Genomic DNA, 16475 nt, shown 5'->3' on the forward strand with positions numbered 1-16475 from the left:
AGCGACACGGCCGAGCAAGTGGCAGCGGGCCAGGACTTGAGGCCCATGCGGTGCGCGATGACGCTGGGAGCAACAGCTGTCCCATCTGACCAGCGGTCGTGCTTGGCCTTGGCGCTGGAGCCTGGATGTAGTGGCCGGACAAATTTGGAGATGGAAGATGAATATGACGTGTGGCCCTGACCCCGTGTGGTCAGTGACTGTGGAGAGTGATCCCGGCCGGGATTGTTATTTTCCTAGTGTGCCAAACGAATCTGGGGTTTATATTGACCGGGATCAAAGAGTATAGGGTACAGATTTCAAGGATTTAGACGTGAAGGTTCATTTTCATCGTGCTCTACAACCTCAAGGTTCAAAACAAACTTCACTCGTTGTATCCTAGCGTCCTTGAAAAGATCCGACCACCGCGGGCAAGCCAGACCCCTATCTAATCTGGCTTTAACATTGTCGCTGCCTACTTGTCTGTTATCATATGTCCAGCATGGCCCACTGTATCCTAAATCATGAAAATTGCAATCAGACAGGGCCTCTCTAAAATTAGCCATATACCTTTCAGATCTTTTCGACGCTGAGATGTGCTCACTTTGCCACATAGTTTCATTTAGGTCCCCTATCATCATCCACGGTTCACCAGAATTCATCTTAATTCTTCTAAGCAGGTTCCACATGTGGTGCCGCTCGTGAGCTTTCGGCTCACCATACACAAAAGTGCCGCGCCACCACGGGCTGTGAGTGTTTTCACGGATATGCACATCAATGTACCTCGGGCCAACTGAGAGTCTCTTTATTTCAATTGTTTCATCCCAAAACAAAGCTATGCCACCTCCCTTGCCCTTCCCATTGTGGGTGATACAATGTTTCAGGCCTAGTCTCCACCGAAGCTTCCTGACACTCTCTTCACACTGATGGGTCTTCGAGATAAATACTACCGACGGGCGATATGTGCTCACGAGGCACACGAGCTCCTGAACTGTCCGAGGTTGCCCTAGTCCTCGGTAGTTCCAACTGAGGAGCCTCATTTCTCCTGGTGGGCTCATTCATCCGCGTCCGCCAGTTGACCGGCAGCCCCGAGGCCGGTTGCTTCCTTGACTCCCTCCTCCCCATTACAAATCTTGACCTCCATCACGCCTACCCCTTTTTTCTTTTTTGCATTCTCCGTTCCCTTTGACCCCTGACCAAAAGCAACACCTATCCCTGTCTCTACAGGACGTACATTTCTTTTGCCTAGCACTGAGCCCCCTTCTGCCCCCTCTATTATATCTTCCATCAGTTTAACTACCTCATGATCCTGAACCTGCTCCGAGCTGATCCCATCTTTGTCCTTTAGTCTCTGCTCCAGGGGAGGGATGTTGTTGCTGTCGGGTCCCTCCCCCAGCCCAGTATGCCACCCGGTCAAGACAGCAGGTGCACTATCGGCCCGATCCTGGTCCTTCATTTGGATGGAGGCCATGGTTGAAGTAGAGGCCACCACCCCGTGTTCAGCAGTACCCCCTCCGTCACCAGAGGGAGAGATCTCGGGTTGTATGCCACCTATGATCACCCAGAGTGGAGGACGTGGTCGTCCTCGACCTCTCCAAGGCCCGGGCAGAGATGAAGACGCGATGGACGGCAGTGGGACGGTTCCACTCGGTCCTGCCGTTCAGCGTCGAGGGCCTGTTCCGAGAGATGAAGAGCAAATGGGGCCTGCGAGGAAAGGTCGACTACAAGCAGCTCCGCCACAACAGACCCTTATCTCTAATTAACCCTAAGACTAATGAGCTATACTGCCATCCCAGGCCCATTAAGTACTCTAACAATGTGTGTCCTAAGGCAAAGGGTTCAACTTCATTGCAGTAAGGGCCAAACCTTCTAATACACATGAATAAACAGTAATCTACATTTATTTGCCTAATTTTATTTGGGGTCAGTTGACCCCAATGCCCCGTCAATAGGGAATGACATTGAGGATATGTCGCAGCTCACACTGGAGGAGAACGGGGTCCTCATTGCTCCCTTCCCAGACAAGCCTTGCGCCAACATCTCCAAAATCGTACCACATAGGGTATGTGAAGCAATCCACTAGTCGCTCCAAGAGAACACCTTCGATAGGGAATTGGCGTTTGCACTCATGGAGTGGTTGGTCCAACCAGACAATGGACCAGGGACTATCACCTTGCTGCAGATCTTTGAACCAACACCTTTAACATAGTAACGATGTGTGACGTTGATGGTTGATATTGCCTAGTCAAGAGAGAAGATTAATCATGAGTTTTCACCCTGGAGGGAATACAACCATGAGGTCAGCTGATATAGCGGCCATCCATCACTTTGGCAGATAACTCACACTCAGCTACTCCCTCCGTCCCATAATATAAGAACGAAGGATAAATCAGTCGAACTGAAGACATCAACTCAACGCTTTCGGTAACTGCCGCCAAGTCCTCTCGCCGATGGTTGTTGTGTGCGCATGGCAGCGCCTAGAATCCGCTGCTATCAAATGTGCCACCTAGATGGGATTGCTCGCAAGGGCCTCAATCCGCCCACGGTCGAACCAAATCCAGCCTCAGTGGCGTTCACAGAGCCAGATCCAAGCTCAACAGGACATGCCATGTTATTTTGAGAAGACATAATTGCTTTATTTGTATGCTTGAAGTATTATTATTTTTATGTCAATATTGAACATTTGTTCTGAATCTTATGGATCTAATTATTCTTTCCACAATAAAGAAGATTGCATTGATAAATATGTTAGGTAGCATTTCACATCAAAAAATCTGTTTTTATCATTTACCTACTCGAGGACGAGCAGGAATTAAGCTTGGGGATGATTGATACGTCTTCAACGTATTTATGATTTTTGATTGTTCCGTGCTATTGTATTATCTGTTTTGGATGTTTATATGCATTAATATGCTATTTTATATTATTTTTGGAACTAACCTATTAACCTAGAGCCCAGTGCTAGTTTCTGGTTTTTTTTCTTCTTATTTTTGACTTTTACAAAAAATGAATATCAAACGGTCCAAATGGAATAAAACTTTACGATAATTTTTCTTGGATCAGAAGACACCCATAAGACTTGGAGAGAGGGCCAGAAGAGTCCTGAGGAGGCCACAAGCCTTCAGGGCGCCCCCTGGCTTATGGGCCCCTCGGGAGTCCCCTAACCCTAATTCCAACTCTATATATTCTCAAATATTCCCCAAACATCATAACAATGTTGGGGATATCGCTTATCAGGAACTTATCGGTCGACCCATGATAAGGGGTAAATCGGCCAGTTTATCGGCAATATCAGCCGATTTATTGCCATATCAGTTGATTTATCGGCCGATTTATCTTATCGGTCAGACAACGGTAAGCGATAAATCGGCCAATTTATCAGAATATCGGAAGATATCTTGAACAGTGCATCATAAGCGTCCACCAAAATACTTTTCCACAGCCGCAAGCCTCTGTTCTCGTAAGATCCCATCTTGGGGCCTTTTCCGGCACTCTGCCGAAGGGGGATTCGATCACGGAGGGCCTCTGCATCAACCTTGCTGCTCTTTCGATGAAGCGTGAGTAGTTTACCACAGACCTAAGGGTCCATAGCTAGTAGCTAGATGGCTTCTTCTCTCTCTTTGATCTTCAATACAATGTTCTCCTCGATATTCTTGGAGTTCTATCCGATGTAATCTTCTTTCGTGGTGCGTTTGTTGAGATCCGATGAATTGTGAATTTATGATCAGATTATCTATGAATGTTATTTGGGTTGTCTCTGAACTCTTTTATGCATGATTAAGATAGCTTAGTAATTCTCTTCGATCTATCGATTTGGTTTGGCCAACTAGATTGATTTTTCTTGCAATGAGAGAAGTGCTTTGTGATGGGTTCAATCTTGTGGTGTCCTCTCCTAGTGACAGAAGGGGCAGCGAGGCACATATTGTATTGTTGCCATTAAGGATAAAAATATGGGGTTTATATCATATTGCTTGAGTTTATCCCTCTACATCATGCCATCTTGCTTAAGGCGTTACTCTATTCTTATGAACTTAATACTCTAGATGCAGGCAGGAGTTAGTTGATGTGTGGAGTAATAGTAGTAGATGTAGAATCGTTTCGGTCTACTTGTCACGGACATGATGCCTATATTCATGATCATTGTCTTAGATATCGTCATAAGTATGCATTTTTTTATCAATTGCTCAATAGTAATTTATTTACCCACCGTATGTTTTCTTTTAAGAGAGAAGCCTCTAGTGAAACCTATGGCCCCAGGTCTATTTTCCATTATATATTTTTGTTCTATAAATCAAAAAACCCAAAAATACCTTGCTGCAATTTATTTATATTACTTTAGTTTGCTTTTTTATCTATCTTTTATACCTATCTCTATAGAACTCACTCTTGTTCGTGGCCGTGAAGGGATTGACAACACCTTTTTCGCGTTGTGTGCAAGTGTTTGTTAGTTTGTGCAGGTGCATATATTGGAGACTTGCTTGTGCCTCCTACTGGATTGATACATTGCTTCTTAACTTTACCGTTTCCTCTTCAAGGGAAAAATCAACGCAAGCTCAAGAAGTAGTAGGCTTCTATTCACAGACTACTTCACAGTGGACAAAATACCATGAAGGTTTCTCGACGTCGCTTCTGAATGAGCAGAAATTTGTTCTGCCCTGGAGAAGGCTGATGACAACTTCAAGCCGAGAAAGGATTGTTGTCGACAACTTCCTTTCTCTCCTCTACAGAAATGCACGGCTACTCTCAGGATGCTTGCTTATGGTAAGGTCGTAGATGCAATTGATACTGAAATCCGGATGAGAGAGACCATGGTCTTGAACACCACGGTGTAATTTGCACGCATTATGGTGAAGGTGTTTGTACCAGAGTACCTGAGGGAGCCAACTGTGGAGGACACAGAAAACTTGTTAGCAATTGGAGCATCAAGAAGATTTCCAGGTATGTTGGGTTCAGTTGATTGCATACACTAGCAATGGAAGAACTGTTCAAAAGGTTTGCGTGGGCAATACCAATGTCACGTCAAAGAGGTCACCATCATGCTTGAAGCAGTGACATCCAAAAGATTTGTCGATTTGGCATGCTTTCTTTGACATGCCAGGTTCGTATAATGAAATCAATGTGCTCCAACGATTTCCTTCGTTCAAGAGACTTTGTGATGGGAACTGAGCAACTACACCGGGCACAAGTACAACACGGAGTACTACCTTGTTAATGGTATCTATCCTTAATGAGCGGCGTTTGTGAAGATCATTTGTGATCCCCAAGGCAACAAACAGAGCCACTTTGCAACAATGCAAGAGGTAGCTAGGAAGGGTGTGGAGAGGGCATTTTGAGTGCTCCAAGCTCGTTGGGGTATTGTTCATGGAGCTGCGATGATGTGGAAAGCAGATACACTTTGGCAACTCATGACATGTTGTGTAATCTTGCGATTGTCGAGGATGAGGATGAAGGGACAGCCTGCACGCATGATTTTGTAAAGTCCGGAACTCAGGTCCGCCTCCGGAACACGAGAGAAAGCACATTGCCAACTTTCTAAAGATGCATCGATAACAATGAGATCAACAGGTTCATATGTAACTTCCGGATGAACTTGTGGAGCATATGTGGATCCACACTAGAATTAGTAAATTTTACTTTTAGTTTAGCAATTATGCACTATGAACAATATTTATATTTGAACTATGTTCGGATTATGTATTTTAAGTACGAATGATTTGTATTTGTATCCACTACTTATTGTTTGGCTAAGATGATCGACATGTATGCGTTTAATGTTCAAAAATAGGAATTATGATTGCAAATTGAGTTATTCCTGTTGTAAATGCTCTTACTGTGCTTCGACACAGTCGACCGCCCCATGCCATGCCAGGAACCGTGATTTCCAGAAATTTTGTAAAATTTCTATCTTGCCAACAAATTGTATTGCGTATGTGCATGCATTCATAAGGGTGAGTGTATGTATGAGCGGCTGCGTCTGTGTTAAAGAAACTGTCAGTGACCCTAAAAAAATACTGTCATATGCCACAGGCCCACAAGAAGTAAAGTATAGAAGAGTATACGGTGTCCACGCCTTGGAACTTTTTTGCATTGATTCTTCATCAAAACATTAACATCCGAGTAGAAGAAAGTTCTCAACAGGAAGATTTATACTGACCAAAGGCCAGAGTTCTGAACCCGCTCAACATTTACAAAGAAAGAAAGAACATACAGGTGAGCAATGGTGAAAATTTTGAAGCCCTGACAGGCTACTTTACTTGGTAGAAGTAAACTCATACATACATGGCCCCTCAGAATCAAGTTGACCAAATAAGTATTGGATCAGGTTCTTGCAGTGATAACTGATATGCAAAGATCACTCTATAAGCCAGGGTGTTTGAACTGATTCCCATTGAGCAAGCTCACCCTCTTTGAACCATAATCCTACAGATAGGACAAGAACATAAGTTATTGTCAAGAATTGCTGCAAATAGCGGTGCACTCAATTGCTGCGAAACCACGCTCCCTTCAAGCTAACATTCACACCATAACCATATAAATACTGAATCAACTTGAATAGCAACCGGCGGTGCACCGAAGTGCTGCAACACTAACTGGCAGACCTAGAATCTAAGTACTAGGGGTGAAAAACTTCAACACGTCGGTACAAAATCTAAATAACTTGCACTAAAATAGTATAATTTAGCCTAAATAGTCTGAAATAGCACTAAGTTGTTACACAATTAATATTGAATATAGTATACATATATTATTTTGCATTTTTGTAGGGGGAGTGCCATGGCACCCCTGCTAGATCCGCCACTGGCAAAACTTACCGATTTCTCGCTTGCCGTTATCAGGGCTGTCACTTCCGTGGACGACATTCCTGAAAAAGCAATGTTCCATGATAATTTCTTTGGTACACATAGAGGGTGTAAATAGAGGTGAAATAAAATAAAATTAAACAGGAATTCTGCAAATAATAGTGTGAAGACATGGAAAGGCATGGGTGCCAACCTTCCTGTTTGAACTGCAAGATCACCCCTTATGGTCCCTGGCTCAGCTTGAAGGGGGTTAGTAGCTCCGATCAGTTTGCGAGCTGACGCAACAACACCATCACCCTCCCAGGCCTTAGAGAACAAAATAGCGAAAGTAATATAAAGGCGAAATTCATATTGATCAAAATGCGAAGTTGCAAATATCTTCAGTTCTTTACAAATATATACCATGCAGACTACAGGTCCAGAAGTTATGTAGTCGATTAAATTGGGAAAGAAAGGTCTCTCCTTCAGATCCTTGTAATGTTCCTGAGGTAAAAAAAGACAGAATAGGAGAGTTATTAACTTAGTATGTAAAAGCATTTTCAATTCGTTGACTCTCAACATTTACTTCTCTATGTGAAAACAAAGACAAGACCTTATGCTCTTTTTGACTTGTAAAAAATCTGGCTTGACCAGATCTGAGTGGTATTTTCAGAAGAAATGTTTTCTAAAAACTGCTTGGCTGACACATGCTAAGAATTTTTGAGTGCATCCTATTATGGCAGATACATGGTGTTACAGAAAATGACGTTTAACAAAATAAACTGGGATATGGTGTTCTATTGTGACAAATACTATTAGATGCTGGCATTTTAACCACTGCGAGTGTCACTGGTACCATTTTGAACTATTAAACTGACAGAGTGACAGAAGGATGATGCTTTCCTTTAGAAAAAAAAGGTATTGCTTATAATTACACTGAACATTTTACCATGCTAAGTAAGCACTAAAAGGTGACAGCAGCTTTGAAAGATTTAATGCATTTTTAAGCAAACCTGAGCCAAGTCTTTGGGGCACTGAAAAAGCTTCAGCCCCTTCAGCAAAAAGCCCTTCTTCTCGAAGCGAGAAATAATCTCTCCAACCTACAGGCAAAGACTATATGTTTTATCTGAACTGAAACAAACAACAGATACCAAAACATTGATAAAAGTCAAGAAGCACATACCAGACCACGCTGAACACCGTCAGGTTTGATCATAATGTAGGTCTGCTCAACCTCCTGCACAAAATAAAAATCTAGTTAAGCAATATCTCATACTCCCTCCGTCCCATAATCATCAAGATAGACCACAATGTTTCTTAGTTTCTTTAATTGGAAAAGGAATAACTGGTAATGTCGTAATAGTCCTCGGTTTCCTTTTCTGAGAAGGGATGAACTAAGTTGGCGCTCTTAAATGAAACAACATCTATTATATCTTTCAGGCATCAAATACAAAAGCCAACGCAAAACAAGCAGACTGCAAATTTCCAAATTAGTGATACATCAATTATTGGAAGGGGAGCCTTGGCGCAGCGGTAAAGCTATTGCCTTGTGACCATGAGGTCACTGGTTCGAGTCCTGGAAACAGCCGCTTGCAGAAATGTAGGGAAAGGCTGCATACAAAAGACCCAAAGTGGTTGGGCATTTCCTTGGATCGTGCGCAAGTGCACCTGGCTGCCCTTTTAGTAATACATCAATTATTGGACACTTTGGAGGATCATCTTAGCTCAATCTAACAGAATGGAGAACCAAATCATGTTTACAATTCGGACAATTAGGCATAATTGGTCTCAGCTTGGTAAAGAGGTGATCTGTCATAGTCAATAAAAATGACAAATATCAAATATTGATGATTACGACACCGGTTGTGTTTAGGGGTGTGGCCACATCGTTTACTGGGTTTATTTCCTTGAATGACAATCTTGGGTAGCAAATAAATGTATGCATTAGGTTTCCCGAGTCCATTACTCGTCGACTGCCCTTAAAAAGTTCACTGATCAACCTTGTCTTGGTGAAAGGGATTAACAAATGATGACTTCACCGAGAACCATCTACCCACTATTACATTCCTAAAACTTGAGAAAAATGCTTTGCTGAATCTTCCAGGAAATTGGTAAAAGGACTACATCAACTTTAACAAATTCTCAAAATAACTAAGCCATTTCTGAAGTTCTGGTAGGTTTAATATAAGAGCATACCAAACAAAACCATGAGACCAGGACTCAACCAGGAAAGATCCCTACTCTGTGGTTATGCATGTGTCAAAACAGATAAAGTTATTGATAGCATTACCCTTTTGGAAAGAGGTTGGAAGAGGAACTTGGCTACATGCCTATTAACATCCTAACTACCCAACACATTGTTACAATTTTAAAAAAAAAACACAATCAGAACACAGGGATCCCTGCGTAAAAACTAAGGTCAAAAGTTTGACCAGAATTCTTGTGAACACACAATTGTAGCATATGTAGTGGATACAACCACTATATAGCACAGATCAATAAATTTTGAGGAATCCGACCGATAGTTCCACAGCTAGAGTTGAAATGACAACAAGATGCAAAATCTACTAAAGGTACTTAATGAAAATGGCATCTTTCCCTTACAAAACAATCTAGTAAACAGAAGACAATCCTTCTTACAGTTTGATAGTGAACAGAAATGACTTTTATTTGATAATCAACACAATGTAGCATGTCTCAGTGCTATACATCACCAAAATTGTCGGTCGCCAACTGACAGAAAGACAACAGCTTAATTTCACTTCAATTTCAGTTCCTACCGACAGTCACATAGACAATTACTTAAAATGGTTGAAAAAAGTTCAGGCTGGACCAGGAAAAATATGGAATCATGGTGCATTTTCTTCGTGCGTGCATAGTTACCCGCAATTAGAAGGGAACTAAGATATCAATTACTCCATTTCCTGAATTGACATCTTAGTTCAATTTCAGTGCTATACATCACCAAAACTGTCGGTCACTAATTGACAGAAAGACAACAGCTTAATTTCACTTCAATTTCAGTTCCTACCGACATTCACATAGACAATTACTTAAAATGGTTGGAAAAAGTTCAGGCTGGATCAGGCAAAATATGGAATTAGACACATTATAATGCATTTTCTTCATCTGTGCATAGTCACCCGCAATTAGAAAGGAAGTAAGATATCAGTTACACCATTTCCGGGATTGATATCTTAGTCCAATTTCAGTGCTATACATTGTCAAATTGTCGGTCGCCAACTGACAGAAAGATAGCAGCTTAATTTCACTTCAATGTCAGTTCTTACCGACATTGACATAGATAATTACTCAAAATGGTTGGAAATTTTTTCTTCATCTGTGCATAGTCACCCACAATTAGAAGGGGACTAAGATATCAATTACTGAATTGATAGATATCTTAGTTCAATTTCAGTGCTATACATCGCCAAAATTGTCGGTCACCAACTGACAGAAAGACAACAGCTTAATTTCGCTTCTATTTCAGTTCCTACCTACAGTCACATAGACAATTACTTAAAATGGTTGGAAAAAGTTGAGGCTGGGCCAGGCAAAATATGGCATTAGCCACATTATGGTGCATTTTCTTCATGTATGCATGGTCACCCGCAATTAGAAGGGGGTATTTCTTAACAAGCAGCTCATCTTTTTCCATTTATACTGAATAAATGAGCTCAACCAATACTACATTAAACCAAAACCATGACAATTCACAGCAGCACCAAACCAAATTTCGACCCTAGCCGGCCCTAATCCCCAACGAGAAGCCTCGGGCGAGCGCAAGTAGGTGAGAGCCAAGTCCAGGGAACCAACCGAGGAGGCGACGATGCGGTTGGGGGTGGCGCGAGCTACCCTGGTTGCCCACCGGTTGCACCCCGCCGTGCTCAGCCCGAGACGGCCGCGGTTCCTCGAGGAAGCGGAGGCGAAGGAGGAGAGTGACGCCGACGGCCGGAACGTTGCGGAGCTCCTGTGGCCGGCGGCGGCGAGGGAAGGCCCCGTTCTGGCGAGCGCTGCCATGGCGTCCATCTCCTCCTCAGCTCCGTACAGACGCGACAAGGAAGCACGCGCACTTTTGGATTAGGAGAGAAGATGCTGCCGAGCTGCGGCTTGTTACGCCTGTATATACAGATATACTACATGATAAAGCAGTGTACGCTTATACAGAGCGTTGACGTATTATGACTGTTACGCTTATGACTCGTTTGGTTGTTCGCATCAAGCTTAAACAGGCTCGTACGAAAAGAAATTGATCCGTTTGATTGATTGGGTCGCATCAAAAAACTAACACGTACGAAGCATAAAGCACCTCTGAGGCTGGCTTTAGGGAATAGTTGAATCGGCTATCTTTTCATAGCCAAAGGCAAGCAATGCAACTCAAGGCACGTGGGCGTGGGTTATTGCATGCGAGGAAACGGTCTCAAGACATCGCGGTGTTTCTCGAAGTGACGGCATAATTACCATCACCGCTCTCTTCCTTTCCTCTTCCCACTCTCACATTGACGGCGGCGAGCGTCGGAGCGGCAGATTGCAAGGCGATCCTAGGCGTCAAGCACCGGATTCACGAGCGCACCAGCAAGACATCAACAATGGCGGTAAGCCCTTACCCTCTCTCTCTCTCTCAATTTACTACATTTGATTCACGGTTTAGATCGGATTTTTGGACTCGGCTCAAGGGTTGTGGAGGGGATTGAATACAAAGGGGGTTGCGGAGTTGGATTTCCACACTTGATTCGTCACATAATCGATGGATTTTAGGGTTTGTACGATGATTTTTTTAGTACAAGGGATTGGGGAACGGGGTTAAATTTAACTTACAAACACCTATTCTAGACGCGGCGACCGAGGCGCTTCGAGCGGCGAGGGCCATAGCCTTCTTGTTTTCTTCCACCACTGCCTCCATTGCACCATCCACAATCTTCTCCTCATTGTCATCAAGAAACGACGGGTCTTGCACGATCACCTGATGTCGACACCCTAACCACCATCTACACCACATCATTGTCGTCCTCTAGCGCCATCAACGTCTTCGTCCAAAATGATGCGACACACTAGCCTTGAGGAGCCCAGTAACCCCTACACTTGGCCCATCTTGCTCTCTGACAAGTATCGTTGAACTCGGCCTGATCCATGGCCTAGCGCAATATTGTTGGGGAACGCGGTATTTCAAAAAAAAATCCTACGATCACGCAAGATCTATCTAGGAGACGCATAGCAACAAGAGGGGAGAGTGTGTCCACGTATCCCCGTAGACCGAAAGCGGAAGCGTTTAGTAACGCGGTTGATGTAGTCGAACGTCTTCACGATCCAACTGATCCAAGTACCGAACGTACGGCACCTCCGTGTTCAGCACACGTTCAGCACGATGACGTCCCTCGAGCTCTTGATCCAGCTGAGGACGAGGGAGAGTTCCGTCAGCACGACGGTGTGGTGACGGTGATGATGAAGCTACCGACGCAGGGCTTCACCTAAGCACTACAACGATATGATCGAGGTGTTGAATTGTGGAGGGGGGCACCGCACACGGCTAAGAGATTGTCTGTTGTGCTATTGGGGTGCCCCCTGGCCACGTATATAAAGGAGGGAGGGAGAGAGGAGGCCGGCCAGGAGGGGCGCGCCAGGGGGGAGTCCTACTTGGACTCCTAGTCCAAGTAGGATTCGGCCCCCTTTTCCTTTCTTCCACCGGAGGGAAAAGGAAGGAGGGGAGAAGGAGAAGGAAGGAGGGGGCCACGCCCCCACCCCTTGTCCAATTCGGTTTGGGCAGGGGGAGGCGCGCGCCGCCTCGTGGCCCTTCTTCCCTCTCTCCACTAAGACCCATTAACTTCCCTGGGGGTTTCGGTAACCTCCTGATACTCCGAAAGAATGCCCGAACTACCTGGAACCATTCCGATGTCCAAATGCAACCTTCCAATATATGAATATTTACCCCTCGATCATTTCGAGACTCCTCGTCATGTCCGTGATCTCATCCGGGACTCCGAACAAACTTCGGTCATCAAATCACATAACTCATAATACAAATCGTCATCGAACGTTAAGCGTGCGGACCCTATGGGTTCGAGAACTATGTAGGCTGAAGGAAATATGCCCTAGAGGCAATAATAAAGTTGTTATTTATATTTCCTTATATCATGATAAATGATTATTATTCATGCTAGAATTGTATTAACCGGAAACTTAGTACATGTGTGAATACATAGACAAACAGAGTGTCCCTAGTATGCCTCTACTTGACTAGCTCGTTAATCAAAGATGGTTAAGTTTCCTAGCCATGTACATGTGTTGTCATTTGATGAACGGGATCACATCATTAGAGAATGATGTGATGGACTAGACCCATCAGTTAGCTTAGCACTATGATCATTTAGTTTATTGCTATTGCTTTCTTCATGACTTATACATGTTCCTATGACTATGAGATTATGCAACTCCCGAATACCGGAGGAACACTTAGTGTGCTACCAAACGTCACAACGTAACTAGGCGATTATAAAGATGCTCTAAAGGTGTCTCCGATGGTGTTTGTTGAGTTGGCCTAGATCGAGATTAGGATTTGTCACTCCGATTGTCGGAGAGGTATCTCTGGGCCCTCTCGGTAATGCACATCACTATAAGCCTTGCAAGCAATGTGACTAATGAGTTAGTTGCAGGATGATGCATTATGGAACGAGTAAAGAGACTTGCTAGTGACTAGATTGAACTAGGTATGATGATACCAACGATCGAATCTTGGGCAAGTAACATACCGATGACAAACGGAACAACGTATGTTGTTGTGCGGTTTGACCGATAAAGATCTTCGTAGAAAATGTAGGAACCAATATGAGCATCCAGGATCCGTTATTGGTTATTGACCGGAGATGTGTCTCGGTCATGTATACATAGTTCTCGAACCCGTAGGGTCCGCATGCTTAACATTCAATGACGATATGTATTGTGAGTTATGTGATTTGATGTACCAAAGGTTGTTTGGAGTCCCGAATGAGATCACGGACATGACGAGGAGTCTTGAAATGGTCGATACATAAAGATTCATATATTGAAAGGCTACATTTGGACACCGGAATGGTTCGGGTCGTTTCGAATAAGTTTTGGAGCACCGGGGGTTACCGGAACCCTCCCCCCCTCGGGTAGTTATTGGGCCTCATGGGCCTAATGGTGGAAGAGAGTAGGCAGGCCAAGGTGTGGCACGCGCCCCCCTAGCCCAAACCGAATTGGACTAGGGCTAGCCCCCCCTCTTTCCTTCTCTTCTTCCTTTCCTTCCTTCTTCCCCTACTAGGACTAGGAAAGGGGGAAACCTACTCCTACTAGGAGTAGGATTCCCCCCCTTGGGCGTGCCCCTTGTGGCCGGCCCTCCTCCTCCCCTCCTTTATATACGGGGGAGGGGCACCCCATAGACACATAAGTTGATATTTAGCCGTGTGCGGTGCTCCCCTCCATAGTTTTACACCTCAGTCATATTGTCGTAGTGCTTAGGCGAAGCCCTGCTTCAGTAACTTCATCATCACCGTCGACACGCCATCGTACTGACGGAACTCACCCTCGTCCTCAACTGGATCAAGAGTACGAGGGACGTCACCGAGCTGAACGTGTGCAGATCGCGGAGGTGCCGTGCGTTCGGTACTTGATCGGTTGGATCACGAAGACGTTCAACTATCAATCGCGTTACTAAATGCTTCCGCTTTCGGTCTACGAGGGTACGTAGACATGATACGTCTCCATCGTATCTACTTTTCCAAACACTTTTGCCATTGTTTTGGACTCTAACTTGCATGATTTGAATGGAACTAACCCAGACTGACGCTGTTTTCAGCAGAATTGCCATGGTGTTATTTTTGTGCAGAAATAAAAGTTCTTGGAATGACCTGTGATACGTCCATTTTGCATCATGCTTTTATATTGATATTTATTGCATTATGGTCAGTTATTACACATTATGTCACGAATACTTATGCCTATTCTCTCTTATTTTACAAGGTTTACATGAAGAGGGGGAATGCCGGCAGCTGGAATTCTGGGCTGGAAAAGGAGAAAATATTAGAGACCTATTCTGCACATCTCCAAAAGTCCTGAAACTCCACGCGACTTATTTTCAAAATATATAAAAAATACTGAGCAAAGAAAGTACCAGAGGGGGGCCACCCACCATCCACGAGGGTGGGGGCGCGCCCTACCCCCCTAGGCGCGCCCCCTGCCTCATGGCCCCCTTGGTGGCCCTCTGATGCCCATCTTTGGCTATATGGAGTATTTCGTTGAGAAAAAAATCATAAGCAAGCTCACAGGACGAAACTCCGCCGCCACGAGGCGGAACCTTGGCGGAACCAATCTAAGGCTCCGGGCGGGGCTGTTCTGCCAGGGAAACTTCCCTCCGGGAGGGGGAAATCATCACCATCTTCATCACCAATGATCCTCTCATCGGGAGGGGGTCAATCTCCATCAATATCTTCACCAGCACCATCTCATCTCAAACCCTAGTTCATCTCTTGTATCCAATCTTTGTATCCAAACCTCAGATTGGTACCTGTGGGTTGCTAGTAGTGTTGATTACTCCTTGTAGTTGATGCTAGTTGGCTTATTTGGTGGAAGATCATATGTTTAGATCCATTATGCATATTAATACCCCTCTGATTATGAACATGAATATTCTTTGTGAGTAGTTACGTTTGTTCCTGAGGACATGGGAGAAGTCTTGCTATTAGTAGTCATGTGAATTTGGTATTCGTTCGATATTTTGATGAGATGTATGTTATCTTTCCTCTAGTGGTGTCATGTGAACGTCGACTACATGACACTTCACCATTTTTGGGCCTAGAGGAGGGCATTGGGAAGTAATAAGTAGATGATGGGTTGCTAGAGTGACAGAAGCTTAAACCCTAGTTTAGGTGTTGCTTCATAAGGGGCTGATTTGGATCCATATGTTTCATGCTATGGTTAGGTTTACCTTAATACTTCTATTGTAGTTGTGGATGCTTGCAATAGGGGTTAATCATAAGTGGGATGCTTGTCCAAGTAAGGACAACACCCAAGCACCGGTCCACCCACATATCAAATTATCAAAGTACCGAACGCGAATCATGTGATTGTGATGAAAACTAGCTTGACGATAATTCCCATGTGTCCTCGGGAGCGCTTTATTTCATATAAGAGTTTATCCAGGCTTGTCCTTTGTTACAAAAAGGATTGGGCCATCTTTATGCACCTTATTTAGTTTCATTACTTGTTGCTCGTTACAATTTATCTTATCACAAAACTATCTGTTACCGATAATTTCAGTGCTTGCAGATAATACCTTGCTGAAAACCGCTTATCATTTCCTTCTGCTCCTCGTTGGGTTCGACACTCTTACTTATAAAAAAGGCTACGATAGATCCCCTACACTTGTGGGTCATCAAGACTCTTTTCTGGCGCCGTTGCCGGGGAGTGAAGCGCCTTTGGTAGGTGGAATTTGGTAAGGAAAAAATTATATAGTGTGCTGAAATTTACTGTCACTTGTTACTATGGAACATAATCCTTTGAGGGGTTTGTTCGAGGTATCTTCACCTCGTCCGGAACCACAATTAGCTACCCCTCAACCTACTTAACCTACTGAAAATGTTTACTTTAAAATTCCTTCAGGTATAATAGAGAAACTGCTAGCTAATCCTTTTGCAGGAGATGGAACATTGCATCCCGATTTACACTTAATCTATGTGGATGAAGTTTGTGGATTATTTAAGCTTG

At 44.0% G+C, this 16475-nt stretch overlaps 1 protein-coding gene across 1 annotated transcript; it reads right to left on the reverse strand.

Annotated features, from left to right (window-relative positions):
• Window positions 1-6032: 6032 nt before the first annotated feature.
• LOC125508173 (nucleoside diphosphate kinase-like) lies at window positions 6033-10875 on the reverse strand. The gene is made up of 7 exons (XM_048672780.1): window positions 10572-10875; window positions 7939-7992; window positions 7769-7855; window positions 7179-7259; window positions 6970-7082; window positions 6789-6838; window positions 6033-6396 (listed from the first exon to the last, which is right to left on the reverse strand). The coding sequence occupies exons 1-7, from the start codon at window positions 10782-10784 to the stop codon at window positions 6329-6331; spliced, it is 666 nt and encodes a 221-aa protein (XP_048528737.1). The 5' UTR covers window positions 10785-10875; the 3' UTR covers window positions 6033-6328.
• Window positions 10876-16475: the final 5600 nt, after the last annotated feature.

This window comes from Triticum urartu, chromosome 5 (assembly GCF_003073215.2).
Source record: "Triticum urartu cultivar G1812 chromosome 5, Tu2.1, whole genome shotgun sequence".
NCBI lineage: Eukaryota > Viridiplantae > Streptophyta > Magnoliopsida > Poales > Poaceae > Triticum > Triticum urartu.